This window comes from Eulemur rufifrons, chromosome 5 (genome assembly GCF_041146395.1).
Source record: "Eulemur rufifrons isolate Redbay chromosome 5, OSU_ERuf_1, whole genome shotgun sequence".
In the NCBI taxonomy this organism is placed as follows: domain Eukaryota; kingdom Metazoa; phylum Chordata; class Mammalia; order Primates; family Lemuridae; genus Eulemur; species Eulemur rufifrons.
Genome location: NC_090987.1, coordinates 54,909,728 through 54,929,997, shown reverse-complemented (window position 1 = coordinate 54,929,997; position 20,270 = coordinate 54,909,728). Strand labels below are relative to the sequence as shown.

Genomic DNA, 20,270 nt, shown 5'->3' with positions numbered 1-20,270 from the left:
GCCGAAGCTTGACAGAGAAGGTAGCTTTGACAGCTTCTCTCTTAGGTGATTTTTTTTTGCTTCCTAATAAGGGCAACATATTTTAATTTTAGAATTGTTTTAAATCTTGAGATGAAATTATATTAATAATTCTAGAACCTAATATGATTTATGTACTCCCAAAATTCAAAGAAGCTAACCTGACATTGTACTTACTAGTCCGAGTGTAGGTTACAAGCACCTGTAGCAGAGACTTGCAGACTGCTCAACAGGGCGAGGTGGATATGTGTCAGTCCCAGCATGGGCGGGTGCCCCAGAGTTGGGGGCAGCTCTGTGCCACAAGATCCTTCAGGAATCCAGCTGGTGGGCAGCTCTACCGTCAACAGCACGTGACTTCTGTCTCTGGGTCTGTGACATCAGGTCCTTCTGCTAGCAGCAAGGGAGAAAGACAGATTGGAGAGCAAGCAGCTTTCTGTAAAAACGAATGTGATCTGGAAGTTGCATACATTACTTCTACTCACATTTCATTGGCCAGAAGTTGGTCAACTGGCCATACCTGGCTGCTGGGAAAACTGCCAGATATTGTCTCTAGTTGAGCAGCCATTTGTCCCACAGGAAAGGGGAAGCTTCCGTTACTAAAGCGAGGACGGGAGGAATGGATCTTGGAATATCTCAGCACCTGTGCACACCTCTGGTGGTTTGATGGCGCGCACAGCCCTCAGGACCGAGCCCAGATGGCTCCTGCCGGGCTTGTGGTGATCTGGCCTCATTTTCTCTCTTCGCTCCATTCTCCCTCTGTCCAACAAAACTAAATCTCGAATGACTTACCACATTCAGCGTGGGCCTGCACCTGTCTATAGATGCTACTTCTCCACCTCATAACCCCTGATCTTTTTTATCCTTTGGGGTTTAGGACCCTCCATTTGTGGGGTCTCTTCCTGAGTGTGGGTTCACTGAGGGCAGGCACTGTGTTCTGGCACAGGACCTCGTCCGCAGTGGGTGCTCAGTAAATGCTTTGAAATGACCAGTGTTGCTGGTGGATTTACAGTATGGCAGAGGAACAGCTGCCCCAACCGAGCAGGTTGTAGTGGGTGCCTGCGTTTTTGCCGAGTCTGTCTCTAATCCTTTGCACTTATCCTCCTAGCCAAGCTGAGCAATTCACCGTGTCTGGACACAGTCAGTTTGAGCTCTGTGCCTCTGCTGTCCAACTCTGACAAAATAATCTAAGGCGAATGCCGCCTCCTCCATGAAGCCTTCTTTGTCTTCTGCACCCCTGCCAGAGGGTAGGATCTCTTTTGCCTTTTGATTTTGTTTACATTTTGCTTATGGCCCCTACCGTGTATTATAATGTAGAAAATAGATTCATTCCTCGCACTTCCACCCCCAGTAGAGAATCATATGCTGCTTCAGGACTAGCTCCTGCCTGACCGTGCTGTATTGCCTCTAGTACTTACCACTTTCTTGTCCAAAGGCACCCCCTAAATGTTGAGTTGAATTGTTTCAACCTCTTGCAAACTATAGATAAGTTCATCTCTAGAAAAGGATATTCCTTCAGATGTCAGTAAAATGGAGCAGCATTGTGGGGAATTAAATGCCATGGTGTGGGTCAGATCAACAAAGGTTTATTGAATGCGCACACCCTCCCAGGGACCAGAGCCTCCCTGTCCTACTGGCCTTGGAGTTGGAGATGCCATGGGGTGAAGGAGACAGACCTGTTCCCCCTCCTGGAGCTCAAGGCACAGTGACCTGGCAGCCCAGGTCAGCTCCTGAGTCCCGTCACGGCAGTGTGGCCTGGGCAGGCGTTCCAACTTGCTCAGCCTTGGCTTGCTCCAGTGTAACGGGGGGCTCTAATCCTGCTGTGTGGGTCGTTGTGCGTGGTGGTTTGTCCAGCATCGCATGCAGCATGGTGACCAGTGCTGATGGCTCTCCAGTGCTGATGGCTCTCCAGTGCTGATGGCTCTCCGCAGGAGTGGCTGGTCAGACCAGCAACTGTGACTGCAGCCACCGCCCTGAGAATGGTGAGAAAAACACAGAGCAGTGGTCAGCTCGAGAAATTATTAATTTCACTCCAGTTCTTTGTTTTAGAGGTTATTAATTTATTTCCACATTTAAGGAAAATCCTCAACACTGTTGGGTTGAAATACAAATCATCACTACGAAAAACTCATTGAGTAGATGTTAAATATTAGATGGTAGAATAAAAAAGCAAGGAATTTGATGGAGCTGTAGGATAAAATTTAAATTTGTGTTTTTAGACAATATAGGATGTTTACATATATGATTTTATTGTAGGCTTTATAATTGTAAAAAAGACCAAAATAAACCGCTTGCTGATTCTTTTTTTTTTTTTTTTTTCCCGCTTGCTGACTTTTAAATAAACGTCATCAGACAAGAGCCAGGGAGCCAAATAAATGTAACGGCCCCCTGATTTCTGCTTGCTTATTTTCCGTATAAAATCATCCCGGCTCCTGCAGAGTGGGAACCGTAGCCTGCCGCCTAATCCCTGTGGTTTCAGTGCTGCTTTCTGGGAGCTGCCAGTTTACACTCAGACGCTTGTGAATAAACTTCATAGTGTTGATAGTATTGACCGTGGGCCACAGCAGAGTTCTCCGTATACAAATCTCTATCCCGAATCCCTGTGGTGTTACGGGACTCGGGGGCTGCAGGCCAGCACTGGGCCCCCTCCTGAGGCAGGAGCACACCCGTGGGCACACACAGCACACCAGTGTCACCAGTCCTCTAACCGCCTGTCACTTGGCGTATGGGTCTTGCTTTCCGGTTCATCACCTTAACCTGACTTAGCAGAAGATTGGTCCATTTGCTTTTCTTTAGGAACCCTAGAAGTGATCATTTGGAACACTGGTTGAGACTGCTAGGCATAAGCTGGTCCCTCGGGAGGCAAGCTGACGGGACATGTTCAGTGATCCAGTCTTTTCATGGCCAATAGTAATGTATAAATTCTTCTCCCCAGAGGTGGTTCTTTTCTAATCCAAACCCTTAAAATGTGGTCTTGCTGGGCTCAAAATTTCTTCCTTTTCTAATAGTCTCATAGCACTGACATGTCTTTGCATTTTTTGTGTGTCTTGCTTAATTAAGTTCGGAACTTGGTGAAACCGAGTTATCAACTTAGTAGCCACATTGTCTTATATACTGGTAAGTTTGAAAATGGTATTAAGTGAGCTGTGTACATATAATGTCAGTAAGAATGCACATTTTGTTTTTCTTTGAAGGACTCTGACGACGTACCAGCCCTTGGGAGCATTGCATGACGTTGCATCATGAGTGACAGTGACTGTGACAGTCAGTTTTACAGCGTGCAAGTGGCAGACTCCACCTTCACCGTCCTGCAGCGCTACCAGCAGCTGAAGCCAATTGGCTCTGGGGCCCAGGGCATTGTTTGGTAAGTGTGGTCTGTTTTAGTAGTGTGGATTAAGTTTTTGCTATAATAAAAAGTAAAACTGAATCATCAGAATTTAGAAATACTAATGCTAAGAAATACTCTTTGTTATAGGTTTATGAGCTAAATTGAACCAACCTGTTGCTCTAGTTATATGTAGTCAGGCTATAGGATACAAACTCAAATTCTTAGAATGCTGCATAAATTTAAATAGGTAGCAATTTTTCATTCTTTCTTTTTTGATTTGTTTCTGTTTCTTTTTCTTTTTTTTTTTTTTCATTTTGCCTGTCATTATGATATCAGAGTAATAGGTATGACAGTGAGTTGTAACAGAAATTTGGCGTTTTATTCATTTCTTCATCATGGCCACCTTTTCCCCCTCCCCCTTTTATTCCCAATCACTCCTATTCATTTCTAGGCACCATCATTGCAGTGCCTGCCATTCATTGGCAGGATGAGGCAGTCAGTGTCATTGTCACTCCATGGATTAACCAGGAAGGGATGCCGTGTGAGGGGTTGGGCTGGCCGTCTCTCCCTGGTGTCTCACTTCAACTATGTGTCCAGCCCAGGACGTCAGAACCGTTAGTCTGACCCTGAACCTTAGTCTCTTGCATGGTAAGACAGTCAGCTGCCGCGACATCACTGGCCAGCTAAAGGTAAAGTTTTTCACATGTTTTCTAGACTACAGTTATCAGCACTTCCCAAACATTTATTCTGGGCAAAACTCTTTTTTTTCTTTTTGTGGTCAATGAAAACAAGATTATCTTTGTACCTAAAAGAAACTGAGATGAAGCTAAACGTCTGATGTTTACAGCCAGTAGGAGAAGGGGATTCAAGATAAACTAGAACTCTTTTGGATGTTTTGGTAGGAGAGTTTAAGTTTACATGTAAAAATGTTGAGCTTAGAGAATCATCATCAGTGGTTTTTAACTGATCCTCTGTTGCAGAGACATGTGTTCAGGGAAATCAGTTGTTTTCTTCAGCTTAGGTGGTTGAAGGCCCTGGGAGCTAAGAGGAGATTGCAGTCCAGAGCTTCTGAGAAAAACTAACAGGGGAGAAGGAATGCCAGACTGTGTCTAAAATAGTGTTGATCTTCACTTCCAAATGGTAATAACCATATTGGTACTTAAATCCAGTGTTGTGCCAAAAGAAGTTTTAAAGTCAATAGGTGGTTCACATTAGGAAACTTGGATGGTAATAAAAAGTTGTAAACAACAAAATATTCGTTTTATTTATAATCCATCTCTTATTGGGAATTAGATGGTAATTTGACACTGATAATTTGGCACATGTGCATGAGAAAGAGAGAAGAGAAAGAGAGGTAGCAAGAAGCAGGAAATAGCAAAGGTCTAGCTGGGGACAGTTATCTAGGGCTGTAGACAGATAATCGTTTTAAACATGGGCTTCATTTATCCCACCTGGCTTGTCATTCACTTGTTTTTGAAAGTTAGTAGTAATGCAAACATTATCTAGTCACTGTGACCTCTGCCATAAACCTCATTGTATAAATGAATGGTGAAATTAGGACTGAGAAGGTTTGTTGACTTCTCCCCATCTCACAGGGTGTCAGTGATAGGCCTGGGTTTAAAACCCAGCTGATGACCTTTTGGGACCACAGATTTGTACTTTTGGTCCCAAATGCTTGTACTGAGGAAAGGTTTGTTGATTACTTTGAACTACTGATACTTATTGATATGACCAGGACTCTGACCTAACCTCTCTTTAGAATCTTAGTAATAGTGAGTAAATATTCACTAAATGCTATTAGAAAATTCTCTGTTACTTGTCTTTATCTCTCTAAAAGACAACGGTTGTGTTCAAGAACAGTTTTAATTTTTATAGCTATAACTGATACTCAGTTTTATGGTGTCCTCCCATCTTATGTTCTGATGGGGAAAGTGAACAATTTGTAAGTCATTTTAGCTTCTTTTTCCCCCTTTCTCTTTTGTGTCCATTTGCGCCAGGCTATGAGGCACCAAGTGGAATTGAGAAGTAGTCTGGTTAGGGCACATCCTGTTTATAAAAAAAAAAAAGCTTGCTTTTCTTAAAATAAACTCAACAATAGGTTAGCTACTACTTTGACAAGAGGAATTGGGTTTTCTATCACATTCCTTCTTAAAATATTGCCATTATACCTTTAATTGATTTGATGGTCCAAAACTTCCTTTTGTCATTGTTGTACTTTAAAATCATCCATCAGTGATCTTTTGGGGGTGTGGTAGCAGAATTATGGCCCTGCCAGAGATGTCCACATTCTAATCCCTGGAATCTGAAACTATGTTACTACTTCACATGGCAGAAAGAACCTTGCAGATGTGATTAAATTAATGATCTTGAGATGGGGCATCATCCTGGATTAGCAGGTGGGTTCTTCTTATAAAAAGAAACTAGGACGGTCATAATCAGAGATGATGTGATGACAGAGCAGAGTTTGGAGTGACACAGGGCCACAGCCAAGGAACATAGGCAGCTGCCACAAGCTGGAAAAGGCCGGGAGCAGATTCTCCCCTCAAGCCTCCAGAAAGATCAGTCTGGCTGACATCTCGATTTTAGCCCTATTTAAGACCCATTTTGGACTCTGATCTCCACAACTATAAGATAATAAATATGTGTTGTTTTAAACCCATAAATTTGTGGTAACTTGTTATAGTAGCAATGGGAAACTAAAACAGGGGGGAATGTGTGTTTTTATATTTTTGAGAAATAAAATATTGTAATAGCAACAGTATATGATTTATACAACTAGTTAATCTTCTGTATGATTAGAGCTTCATGAAGACCTAGGGAGGTGTGGGGATGAACCAAAGTGCAGGCAGGGCTGGAGACTTTAACAGGAGTAACTGGAAGAGCTGGAACCAGAATAAAGTATTCTGACTCCTAGTTTTGAATTGTTTTTAGTGTTGTCTTTGATTTGTTTGTTTCTATGTTTTTGTTCCTTAAAAACATTAGTAAAATTTATTAGGAAATAAGTTTTAAAATGTTTATCACTTTGAAGTATTAATAAATATCAACCAAGTTATATAGTAAAATTAAGTAATTGCAAGATTGGGGAAAATGTATGTACATTTCTTTCATATATATTCAGTTTTTCTTTCTCCCCATCTCACATGGTGTCAGTGATAGGCCTGGGTTTAAAACCCAGCTGATGACCTTTTGGGACCAAAGATTTGTACTTTTGGTCCCAAAGGCTTGTCCTGAGGAAAGGAACTTGAAGAAGTCTCAAGTTCTTCAAGCCGGGCGTGGTGGTGGCACTTGCAGTCCCAGCTACTCAGGAGGCTGAGGCAGGAGGATCACTTGAGCCCAGGAGTCCGAGGCTGCAGTGAGCTATGATCATGCCCCACAGCACTCCAGCTTGGGTGACAGAGCAAGAGCCTGTCTCTAAAAAATAAAAATCATAATAAATAATATTTAAAAAATCTCAAGTTGTTCAACCAAAAAGTAAAGATTACTCAGTTTATGAAACAGTTCTATGAAATGTTCAACCTTTTGAAAAAAAAGTTTAATATTAAGTCTGGCAGTACTTAGAAGTAACAATTACGGCCTTAACATGAAATAATCAGTATAGCTTTTATTCCTTTTTCTTTTCCTCTAGTTCTGTACAAGCATGAGCATTGGCCTGGTCCTAATACTGTTTTATTTTCTCTCTATTAATGTAAATAAATAAAAACATAATGTTTATAGTAAAATTTGTATGGTAAAGGAGACAAATGGCACAAGGCATAGGATGGGTGTGATTCAGGAGACGTGAGTTCTGAATCCAGCTCTGATCCTCACAGCAGTGGTTCTTTGTGACCTGGGCGAATCACTGTTTGTTTATGGGCCTTAATATTTTCACCCGTAATGAGTAGTTTGGAACTTCTGATTTAAGATAGTAGATCAAACACCTAAACCAAGGGAACGAGGATGATAATGAGTACATGAGAGTTTTAACAAATGCATAAAATATAGAAAGTAGTTGGAATCTTGATCCAGATAAAACAACAGAGGAAGTAAGAATAAGTAGACGAGGCATTTGCAACAAGGAAGAGAACCTGTCTATAGTAGAACCCTAAAGAAGCCCTGGGTATAGAGGTGACAGTATAGAAAATGAGGATGGGCTGGGCGCGGTGGCTCACGCCTGTAATCCTAGCACTCTGGGAGGCCGAGATGGGCGGATCATTTGAGCTCAGGAGTTCGAGACCAGCCTGAGCAAGAGCGAGACCCCATCTCTACTAAAAATAGAAAGAAATTATATGGACAGCTAAAAATATATATAGAAAAAATTAGCCGGGCATAGTGGTGTATGCCTGTAGTCCCAACTACTCGGGAGGCTGAGACAGGAGGATCGCTTGAGCTCAGGAGTTTGAGGTTGCTGTGAGCTAGGCTGACGCCACGGTACTCACTCTAGCCTGGGCAACAAAGTGAGACTCTGTCTCAAAAAAAAAAGAAAATGAGGATGAAATGAGGGGCTAAAACCAGGGCTGTGAATTAAAATGTTCCTATGAAACAGCTGCTCCAGTTTGCTCCCAACATTCCCACCCTCCCCCATGCTCAGATTTGCCCTTAGAGTGCTAGTAAGTTAGCGAAGAATTATTAAGTCAGGATCCAAGGAAGGACAGAGGCCTAGTAAGGAGAGCTCAGCATTTGGGTCTGTGTTTGCCTTGGGGGCATTCTGGAAGGGGCAGCTGAGAGATTGGGTAGTATTTTGGACTGCCTTGTGGCTAGGAGACAGGGATTAGAGTCCAGGGCCCTCAAAGGAGGCCTAGTGAACTTCCTTGCTTTGTGTTGGGACCAATAAAAGAAAAGACTGCCTCCTAGAAATAAAGGTGACCCCGAGATAGGCCCTTGCAGGCACTGCCACTTGGCTTCAAATCATCTCATTTGCTGAATTTGTACAGAGTTTAGTTCTAAATTGTTAGGGTCCCCAGCAATAGTAAATGTAAATTCTTTCTGGAAGAAGATAGTAACACAATAGATAAAATTATTTCTAGGTAGCAAACAGTTTTACAAGTGCAAGGTCCAATACACAATCGAAAATAACTAGGCACAAGGAGATAAGACAACATAAACAAAATCCTGCAGAAACAAGAGAAACAGATCCAGATCTAATAGTGGCATTATTAGATCCAAATTTTTAAATAGGTATGATGTTATGTTCAAGGTGATAAGAGGCAAGATGAAAAGTTTTGATGAAGAACTAAACAAATTCTAGAACTTAAAACTGTAGTAATTGAATTATGAACTTAATGTGTTTAACAGCATTTTAGGTATAACTGAAGAGAAAATTAGTGGCCTGGAAGATAGGTCAGCAAAAATATGCAGAATGGAGCCTGGAGAGACAAAAGAGCAGAAGAGTACAGAAGAGAGAATGTATTAGTTTTCTATTGCTACATAACAAATTACCACAAACTTAGATGTTTAAAACAACACCCATTTATTATCTCTGTAGATCAGAAATTTGGGTGGGCTTGCCTGGGTTCTCAGCATCTCAAAAGGCTGAAGTCAAGATGTTGGCTAGGCTAGCTGGGTTCAGTGACTCACACCAGTAATCCCAGCACTTTGGGAGGCTGAGACAGGAGGATTGCTTGAGGCCAGGAGTTTGAGACCAGCCTGAAAAACATAGCAAGACCCTGTCTCTACAAAAAATTTAAAAATGAGCTGGGTGTGGTGGCGCATGCCTGTAGACCCAGATACTTGGAAGGATGAGGCAGGAAGATCACTTGAGCCCAGCAGTTGGAGGTTGCAGTGAGCTATAATGACACCACTGCACTCCAGCCCAGGTAGCAGAGCCAGACCTTGTCTCAAAAGAAAAAAAAAAAGAGAGGTTGGCTGGGCTGGGCTCTTACAAGGAAGCTTTGGGAAGAATCTGCTTCCAGGCTCATTGAGGTTGTTGGCAGAGTCTCGTTCCTTACAGCTGTAGGTCTGAGGTCCCCGATTCCTTGCCATCTGTCAGCCAGGGGCTGCTCTCTGCTCCTAGAGGCTCTCGAGTGACCCCCTCCGTCTTAAAGGCAGCAGTGGCATGCTCAGTCCTTCCCGTGACTCAGATCTCTCCGACCCCCCCTTCCCTTCAGCCACAGCAAACTCTGCTTTTAAAGGGCTCTAGTGATTAGATTAGGGCCACCTGGATAATCTGCCTTTTGTTAAATTAATGAGTACGTTTAGCCCCTTTGCAGGACACAGGGTCAATATACTATTCTTCCCCACAAAAATCAATTTCATTTGTATTAATATATACTATCAGTCCATGGAAAAGGAAAATTTGAAAAGTATACCATTTAAAATAGGATGAAAAAATTAATTTTTATATCTAGGTGAAGAAAATCTAACAAAATGAAAGATCTGTGTGCAAAAAGCTAAAAGAATTAGGAAAAATGAAGAAAACTTAAATATGATAGGATATATCATGTTCATGAATTAGAATACTTAATACTTTAGAAGTGTCATTTTCAAACTGTCTAGATTGATTATAGTCTAAATCTCAGCAGTCTTTTTTCTTTTTAATTAACAAGCTGATTATAAAATTTGCATGTAAAAATAAAGGTCCTAGAATGGTCAAGACACCCTTGAAGGAAAAGGGAGGAGGATCCCTCTGCCAGATGTGAAGACTTACTATTGACAGAAAACTGTGGTGATCAGGTGGTGTGGTGTGGGTGCAGGGAGATAGAATAAAGAACCTAGAAACAGAACCGCACACAGACGGGCTTCAGTGCTGGCCTTACGGAGCAGTGGGGAAAGGATAGTCTTTTCGATACATGGAAACAGAATTACATTGTCACAAAAGAAGGTATCCAAATAACCTTTCCAATAAACATAGGAAAAAGTGCTCAATGTCATTGTTCAACAGGGAAATGCAAATTAAAGCCATAATGAAATAATGCTGTACACTCAGCAGAATGGTTAAAAATTAAACTATTGTTAATACCGAGTGTTGGTGAGGACGTGGAACAGCTCACAGACAGTTCTCAGATGTAGACCCCTCATGAACTGTTAGTGGGCCTAGAACCACTTGGGCAAAGGGTTCGGCATTATCTACTAAAATACAGTGGATGCATTCTCCCTCTTAGCTATCACTCATCAGAAATGCACGCATAGGGGACCCAGAGCCATGTGCAAGACTGTTTATGGCTTTTTTTGTAATTGCTTGAAAACTAAAAGCAACTGAAATATCTATCAACATTATGTGATACAGTCATACAAAGGAATATTATAGCAATGACACAGAATGAATTATAGCTACATACAACAATGGATGAATCTCCTAAATATAATATTAAGCAAAAGAAGTCAGACACAGAAGATTTAAAAAAACAGGCAAAAATAAACTATGGGGGCTTGAGGATGCTTGTTTAGCAAGAAAGTAATTATTATAAACAGAAATAGTTATTATCTTTGGTGGCCAGGAGGGATAGTAATTAGTTGGGGGATAAGAGAGGGACTTTTATGATACTGACAGACAGACATGACTCTTTGATGAAACACTGAGCTAGAGAACAAAAAAAGAAGCAAAGGAATGAGTACAGTATCAGGCTAAGCCTTTTCACCAACAACACTCAATGTTGGAAATCAGTGGAACATGCCTTTAAAGTTCTGAGAGAAAGTTGATTTTAAACTTAGAAGATAAACTATCAATCAAGGGTGAGGGCGGAATAGGATCATTTATCTTCCGTTCCTTTTTCTGCGGAAATTCCTTGAGGATGTACAACAACAGGAAAGACAATACGAGAACATGTAATACAAGAAACAGTCAAGGCCAATGAAGAGAAACCCCAGGATAATAGCCATGTAGCAGGCTTTGAAAGAAGCTCCAAGAAAAATGTTTTTTGAAAAAGACAATAGATTCCAAACAATAATGATAATGTAAGAAGCTGTCATAGGAAGTATTGGTGATAGGCTAAGAATAGGTACATTTTTCTTCTCTTAATAAGAAAAAAATAGTTTATTAGAAACGTGTGTGGGAAAAGCTAGAAAAAGTCATTGTCTAAAACTGCAGTCCCCAACCCCGGGTCCAAGGCCTGGTATCACTGGTCCGTGGCCTGTCAGGAAATGGGCCGCCATCACCACCTGAGCAACACCCCCCCACCCCCAGTGCGTGGAAGAATCGTCTTCATTGGAAACCATCCCTGGTGCCAAAAAGGTTGGGGACCGCTGGTCTAAAATATAAAAAGGACATGATGTTCGAGCAGGTGATGGAATGTAAGAAAAGAGAATCCATTTGCTCTTAATGCTGGAAAGTGTCACAAGCAAGTGGCCAGGGCCATGTGACCTTTAGAGAATGAAGTGTAATCCCAACTCTGCAGTTAGTAATATTTACATACGCTCTATGTATTGATTTTCAACTCTCAGACACATCCTAAAGAAGAAACACGGAAGGCTTAATTATAAATATAAATGTGTTATCAGGCTTTACCATTTAAGACAGAAGTTTGGAGGAAAAGGGAGGAGGATAGAAGAGAAAGAGAAGGAACGTCTTAGTCTCATCTTGCATATCCAGGAGTTAAGAGACTCCTTTGAAAGCCAAGGAAACCTGAACTTTAGGTATCTTGTTTAAAGTTACAGAGCTAACCAAGGGAAAACCTAAAAACACAAGAATAGAAAACTGGGAGGTATTGGGGATTTCAAGGAAGTGGCTAACGTCTCAGTTTTTGCAATGGGGAGTATAATAGATCATTTCTAAAATTGATAAATGAAGAAATAGTGATAAAAATATATTCTTTTGAGTTAAGTGACTACAAGAACCAAAACCAGGCATAATTGAAGGTAGTTGCTCCTGGAGCCAGAATTAGGAGCGGGAAAGCATGTGTCCACTCAGATGCTTAGAACTGGTCTGTTTGGCTCATTTTGGACCAAAACTTTTTTTAAATTGACAAATAACATATACTTATCATGTACAGCATGTTGTTTTGAAATATGCATACATTGTGGAATGGCTAAATGAAGCTAATTAACATATGCATTACCTCACATACTTATCATTTTTTTGGTGGTGAGAACACTTAAAATCTACTTTCTTAGCCATTTTCAAGAATACAATACATTGTTATTAACTGTAGTCACCATGTTGTACAATAGATCTCTTGAACTTATTCCTCATAACTGAAATTTTGGGCAAAAACTTTTGAGACCAAAAAGTCCATTTTCAAATTCTTGTGATTTATTTCACAAATAGATTTAATTTTACATTTTATAATTCATATGAATAGTACATTTGCGTATGAGCATATGGATTTACATATGTATCTACACATACACATAGTATGAATTGACTTACAGAGTAATTAAAGAAAAATAAGATACGAAGTTTCTAATAATTCTAAAATACTATAGCAGATAGCCTCAACTTAGAAGCAGATTAAATTAAGTTAGTTTGGCAAAAAACATTATTAATAGAAGAAAATAAATGTATACAGTGTTAATTCTAATAAGCCTAATAGAATAAACAAATAGGAACAATATTTAAAACAGTGCTTAGGTTCGCAGATGACCTTTAGAAGCTTTTAACCCCTGATGAGTAGCAAAAGGTAATAATTTTTAGAACAGGTTTAAAACCTAAAAATGTGCAGATACTCGATTTTTCATGTCTGTTTTCTGAGGGGAAATGAACACTAAATTTCCACAGGGAACTTGAGATGCTAGAAACACGCCTCTAGATGTTATTGATACTCTTACCATAATAGGAGGAGGTATTTCTAGAAGAATTTTATGTATAGCAATGGCTTACATTAGAGATTTTGTGCCTTAGGGATTTACCACGAGCTGCGATTTTAGCTTCTGTTTTCTTTTTAGATCCTTTGGTCTGGGAAAAGGTACAATCATTCTAAGACTTAGATTTATTATATTCTTATGAGCTCAACCATTTCCTCTGCTGTGATACTCCAAAATATACTTATGTTTTAAGCTGTGATAACAGTGATCTTTTTTTCAACTTCTTGAAAAAAATTTCTTCTTTTAAACTGAAGATTTCATTTCTTGACCAGTCTTACATGCTCTGTTTTAAATTACCTGGTTCTGAACCTAATAATCTCCATAATAAAATGAGAATTCAGTGTGCAAAGGATTGCTGAATCCCATCTTAACTGTAGCTGCAACGTTTGTGCCCTTGCAGAGGAGCTAGTCCCTCCCGGCAGTCTTAGCCAGCTTACCTTGCTCCTCATGTGTGTAAGTACCTTGAATGGAAGCAAGCAGATTTTCCTTGTTACTCACTAAAAAGTAATACATTGAATGTACATTCTGTATTGCCATTTTTTCCAAAAATATTCTATTGGATTGTTTATTATATTTCCTAATTATAGTGCTGCATTTGATACGGTTCTTGGAATAAATGTTGCAGTCAAGAAACTAAGCCGCCCTTTTCAGAATCAAACTCATGCAAAGAGAGCTTATCGTGAACTCGTCCTCTTAAAATGTGTCAATCATAAAAATGTAAGTTATGTATATATTTTTTCTGTGTGCTTTAATGTTGTCAATGATGTCTTAATCTCCAGGGTCCTTTGAAGATACATTGAGTTCAGACCTAGGATAAACTGATAAAAATGGCTATTAAAATGGTTATATTTATTGGTAAAATTCTTAATTAACATTGGGGAAATTGAACTTAGAAAAAGGTGTCATGGTCCACAAGAATTTAGGTGAGTCAACGAAGGCAGGAATGTCAGTTAATGCTGTAACCATTTGGTTTTCACTATTGCCATCTCTGTAAAATAGGAACAGCATTGACCTAACAAATTGAGACATAACTAAATATTTTTTGGAAAAACATTATTCTGTAAGTAGTTTTTTTACCTTGTATAGGACATCTCAGTTTTAAATACACATTATTAGATGATTTTACATTTAGGATAGCTGTACTCAGCATCTGCACAGAAATCACAGCACTAAATGTTAAGGAGCAATAATGCCTCTAGAAAATGAGGTTCTATTCAGTCAAGCACATTGTATGTTCTACTAGTGGTCACTGAGCATTATTTTAATATCCTTGCCATGTTTTGAAACCATAAAATGTTAAATCTGGAAGGGGCTTTGGAGATCAACTTGTGTGACTCCCCTTTTTTTGGAGGGGGGTGAATATTTAAGATTACATTAAACTCTATATGGTTCCCTTTGTTTTAACATTTATGCTGGATCCTTCTGGTGTAAGGACATTAAATATGAAACTAAGATAACTTCATTCTTTTGAGTCTGTGGTTTGGACTTGGTTTTAATTCTCCAAGGCATGCTTTATTTTACTTATTTATTTTAAAACCCTTTTTTTCAGGTTGCAAAAAATGTTATATTGTTAAAGATTCAAACAACATAAAAAATAAAGCAATAATTCTTGAATCCCACCACCCACAGATCACTAGCATTAACACCTTCATGCGCGTTCTTATGCATGTGTGCACATACACGTAAACAGGATCGATCATGTTATTCTTCATCCTGTTTTTTCCCCTTTCTGGAATGTTGGTAGATCTCATAGACTTTAATGAACATAGATATAAGCTGTTTTTTAAATGGCTACATAGTACAGATGCACACTGATTTATTTAAAAGGCCACCTGTCGTTGGATAATTTGTTTCCAGTTTTTCACTATTATAAGCAATGCTGCAATGAATATCTTTATACATGAATCTTTGCACACTTCGTCCATGTGAATTTCTTAGCCAACATTGCTGGATCAAAGAGTATGTACACTTTTGATTTAAAATATGTTGACAAATTGACTTCAAGAAAGATTGTCAATTTTATACTTCCATTAAGCGTATCAAAGAATGTCTTTTACTTCAGAATATCCTAACAATACATATTGTTGGGGGTGTTTTTGTTTTACTTTTGCCAATTCAATAGATGATAAATTCTTTATTAGTGAGATTATTAATCATTTTTATTTTATTTTATTGAGAACTTGCTTTTTATGGCCTTTGTTCATTTTTCTCTTGGATTGCTCATCTCTTTTCTATGCATTTGCAGGAGGTTTTTGTATATTAAAGCCCTTTACTTTTTTTTTTCTATTTGACATTATTTATGTTGTTGCCATACTGATGTTTTAAAAATTTATTTCTGGTTTTGTTTTAATGTAATCAAATCTCCTAGGTTTCCTGTCATGCTTAGAAAAGACGTTTCTACACCAGAATTATATAAATGTTTAACCATATTCTAATGTCTTATAGTTTCATGTTTTAGATTTAAATCTTTATTCTATTTTGAGTTTATCTTGGTATAAAGATTAAAATATGGGTTGCAGTTTTATTTTTTCCGGTGGCTAGCCACTCACCCCAGTCCTGTACACTGAATAATTCATCTCTCCCTTTGTCATTTAAAATTATTGAGGATGTGTGTTTGTGCTCAAATCAGGGAAATTTGCTGTTTATACCATGAGGTCCCAGGATGGAGGCCTGTGTGTGGGGTGGTTTGGCTTTTTAACCCTCTTTAAGTAAAAATATGATGCTATAAGGTTTTTCACTTTATCACACGAAAATTATGAGCTTAGCCTTCATATTTCAAAACTGTTTTAGAAATTTGTACATAGTATATAAGTTTTCAGAAAACATACTGCTTTCTTTAGTGTTTTTCCACCCATAATTTCCACTTTTTATGTTCAGAGCCAAAAAGATATTATGTATTTAAATTCTGTAATAATAATTTAAGTTACTAGAGACACATAAAAGTGATTTGATTAAATGTACATCTTGGATTTTTTTGAGACAGAGTCTTACTCTGTTGCCCTGGGTAGAGTGCAGTGACGTCATCATAGCTCACTGCGGCCTCAAACTCCTGGGCTCAAGCCATCTTCCTGCCTCTTTGAATCAATGTTTAACTTTTATCAAATGCCAGGTAATGGAATATTTTGGTAAAAGCAGTAATAATAATACATTCTGAGTTCTGCTGTGATTTTTTTTTTCCAGTTTTAATACATTTCAATGTTAAACTTAATTTTTATAATCGAGTAGAATCATCTGACATACTGAGGTAAAATTAACTTTCTCTTTTCAGATAATAAGTTTGTTAAATGTGTTTACACCACAAAAAACTCTAGAAGAATTTCAAGATGTGTAAGTATCATTTTTATTTATCATAGTAATACACTATACATCAAAGACTGAAAATTTAGTAAAGAGATTTCTTTATACTTAAGAAATGTAAGAGGCCAGGCGCGGTGGCTCACGCCTGTAATCCTAGCACTCTGGGAGGCCGAGGCGGGTGGATTGCTCAAGGTCGGGAGTTCGAGACCAGCCTGAGCGAGACCCCCGTCTCTACTAAAAATAGAAAGACATTATATGGACAACTAAAAATCTATATAGAAAAGATTAGCCGGGCATAGTGGCGCATGCCTGTAGTCCCAGCTACTCGGGAGGCTGAGGCAGTAGGATCGCTTAAGCCGAGGAGTCTGAGGTTGCTGTGAGCTAAGCTGACGCCACGGCACTCACTCTAGCCTGGGCAACAAAGTGAGACTCTGTCTCAACAAAAAAAAAAAAAAAAAAGAAATGTAAGCAACAATACTTTTTTTTTTTTTTTTTTTTGTTAAGACAAAGTCTCACTCTGTTGCCTGGGCTAGAGTGCCGTGGCGTCAGCCTAGCTCACAGCAACCTCAAACTCCTGGGCTCAAGCTATCCTCCTGCCTCAGCCTCCCAAATAGCTGGGACTACAGGCGTGCACCACCATGTCCAGCTAATTTTTTTTTTTCTATTTTTAGTAGAGACAGGGTCTCAGTGTTGCTCAGGCTGGTCTCAAACTCCTCACCTCAAGCTATCCTTCCACTGCAGCTTCCCAGAGTGCTAGGATTACAAGCCTTAGCCACCGCGCCCGGCCTGACAATACATTTTTAATGATAGCATAGACATTTTTCTCTGTAGAAGAGAAATGTTAAGAAAAATGAATGGTAATATTAATTTATTTGTACCTCAAAGGTTACCATCTTCATATCAGATAAAGGATGGCTGAAAAGAATTCTTCAGAGCAGATAGTGACCGTTAATGTCAGTACTCTGTCTTACCAAACTATACAGTGTTTTTCTCCAGTCTCTGGTAGCCAGCATTGTAGGGTTCAGATGTTTACGAGTATCATTTGAAATGTTTAAGTGATTAAGTACTCTGCGTTTTCAGATTCTAAGACAGAATTATCTCGCTAACAGTGGAAGGAAATATTAGTCTATACTATTGAGGCACAATACCCAACTTCATCCTAAATTTATTGGTATATTCAATCATTCAATAAATATTTGATTGTGCTAAGTAAGCACTCTCTTGGACTTGGCATACTTTGGGGACCAAAGCATGTGGAAATCCCTTTTATTGCTTAAGGATTGTAGTTGGTAAGCTCCCTCCTGGAGCCTGCCAGGGAAGATAGACAATCGGCCTAATCAGTGAGGAGAGAACGTGGTCCCTTAGAAGGTGGTCAGTGCTGTGGGCACTGGCGCTTCAGGCGAGCTGGTCAGGCGTCAGAGTGCTGGCGTTGGGAGTCAGGCTGCGGTTTTAAATAGGGTGGCTGGGGAGGGACCTCAGTGAGTGGTGACATTTGAAGAAAGCCTTGAAGGAAGTGAGGGAGTTGGGCCCACAGATACCTGGGGACAGGTGGAATGGCGAAATAGGGAGCAGATGGCACACGGGAATGGCAGCGGGCACCTGCCTGGTGTGCTCTAAGGCCAGCAAGAGGCCCTTGTGGCTGGAGTCAGAGGGCCCGGGGGGGGGGGGGGGGGGCGGGGCGGGGGGAGAAGAGCGTGGGCTCAGAGACACGATAGGACACTGCGGGGCTGCTAGGCCATCGTAAGGGTGTTCTTTTGCCCTGAGGCAAGTCAGAATAAGAGTTCAGCAGAGAAGTGAGCTCACTCGCCTCATGTTTGAAAGAATAAATCTGGTGTCTGTGTTGATAAGGCGTTGTAAGGGGTAGGGGCACGGAAGGCCAGTTATTGCTATTGCAGCAGTTCAGGTGAGGGATTGTGGAGGGTCCGTGTGGGCCGGAGGGGAGATAGTGAAGGTGGAGGGAAGAGGTTGGACACTGAAAAGGTATAAAGGTAGAGCCGAAGTATTTGCTGGTAGATAGATAGGCTGTGTGCTGTGAGGGAGGATTGAGAACGATGCCTGCATTTTTGGCCTAAGCCTGAAGGATGAAGGAGCTCTCAACTGAGACGAGGAAGGCTGGGAGAAGAGCAGGTGGGGGCTGTGGCGGGTGGAATCGGGAGTTCTGTTTCGGCCATGACTTCGAGATACTGTTGGACATCCGAGTGGAACTGTGAAGTAGGCAGTCGGGGGAATGAGCCTGGACTCAGGAGAGAGGTCTGTGTTGAAGGGAGGAGTTGGGGAGTCAGCGGGGTGTGACTGGAAACCACCAAGGTGGTGAGTGCAGCTAGAGAAGAGGGGAGCGCCAAGGACTGATCGCGAGGCACACCAACAGCTAGAAGTCTGGCACAGGAGAGGGCATGGCCCGCTTGACTGCAGGACTAACCACTGGATTTAGCAACGTGAGCCAGCTGGCCATGAGAAGGACAGTTTCAGCAGAGTGGTGGGGCACAAGCCTGATCCAAGTGAGGCTATAGACAAATGGGAGAAGTGGAGATGGCAAGTGTTGACACCTCAATTTAGAGTGACAGCAAAACTGAGCAGGAGATGCAGGGTTCCCACATACCCCTGCCCCCACCCACGCAGCCCCCCCATTACCAGCATCCCCACCCAGGGTGGGACGTGCGTTCCAGCCAGTGAGCCTGGTTTGTACCCAGCTAGGTGTGACCCAATAGCAAAAAATAAAAGTAGGAGAATTTGAATGTATGCGATTCTGTTTACCATGATGTAAAATTTTTTTGTTTTTAATGTATAAGACATTGAGTAAATTGGTTGTTTTTATATTCTTTGGAAAATTTTTTACAACGTTCCAGTATATCTTTGCTTCTTTTCAAGATACCTTGTATTGAAAGAAAACAAGTTATCTTTTTACTTTAGTCAGTACAATGTTATTCCTATTTCATAAAAATTCTGGTTTAGTAGTCACAGGGAACTTTAGATAATTTTCATGTACATGGCTGGTCTTTTCTTTCCCAGGTATTTGGTTATGGAATTAATGGATGCTAACTTGTGTCAGGTTATTCACATGGAGCTGGACCATGAAAGAATGTCCTACCTTCTGTACCAGATGCTTTGTGGCATTAAACACCTGCATTCAGCTGGTATAATTCATAGAGTAAGTAGTGATATATTAATTTTATTTTTAAAATCACAATCATTTGGTTTTCATAATCCATTGCATGCAAAAGAAAATATTTTTTAAAAAATTTGTCAGTGTTGAAAACCCAAGTAAACTATGGACCCCTGTTGTGTGTCAAGAGATGCAGACTAGAACATGCGTGTGCGGCCTGGTGCGGGGCGTGAGCCGCTGCAGACGCAGGTGGAGGGGGGGGGTGAGCAGCCGTGGCCGTGCCCACGCCGAGTCCCAAGAGAGTGGGATACTGCGGAAGAAGTTTCTTTTTAGACTTTTCATTTGGAAGTAACTTAAAACTTAGAGAAAAAATTGCAAGAGAATTTTTGGACAAAGAATATCAAATGCCATTTATCCAGATTCACCTCTTGTTAATGTTTTTGCCGAATTTGAAATCGGCAAGGAATTTAGGTTTGGGGTGAAAGAAAGTTAGAGGCCAATTAGTGAATGAAACAGTCGCTTGAGAACTCTTACTAAAATTTATCAGATATCCATTTCTTATATTCCAACATTCTGCCGGTGGCTTCCCCGCCTGTCTGGTTGCAGCGGCCTGGCTCTGCACCTGGGCACTTGGGGCAGCAGGGCGGCCCGGACCCCGCGGAGGCTGGGACTGGGATGGCGGTGTTGCCTGTACTGTCAGCAAGGAACACTTGAAACCCAGGGGCATATCATGTAATTCTCCAGGCTGGTTTTATAAGTTTTTGTTATTTTTTGACTTGTAGAGCTGTGTAAACAGAACATCATAATAGAATT

At 40.4% G+C, this 20,270-nt stretch overlaps 1 protein-coding gene across 1 annotated transcript in view; it reads left to right on the top strand.

Moving 5' to 3' along the window:
- MAPK9 (mitogen-activated protein kinase 9) overlaps positions 1–20,270 on the top strand; it is a 40,733-nt gene continuing 20,463 nt past the window's right edge. The window contains exons 1-6 of the mRNA XM_069468604.1: positions 1–45; positions 1,124–1,262; positions 3,210–3,379; positions 13,645–13,774; positions 16,326–16,384; positions 19,364–19,502. Coding sequence (XP_069324705.1) covers positions 3,258–3,379; positions 13,645–13,774; positions 16,326–16,384; positions 19,364–19,502 — 450 coding nt within the window. The 5' untranslated portion in view covers positions 1–45; positions 1,124–1,262; positions 3,210–3,257. The remainder of the gene's footprint in view (positions 46–1,123; positions 1,263–3,209; positions 3,380–13,644; positions 13,775–16,325; positions 16,385–19,363; positions 19,503–20,270) is intronic.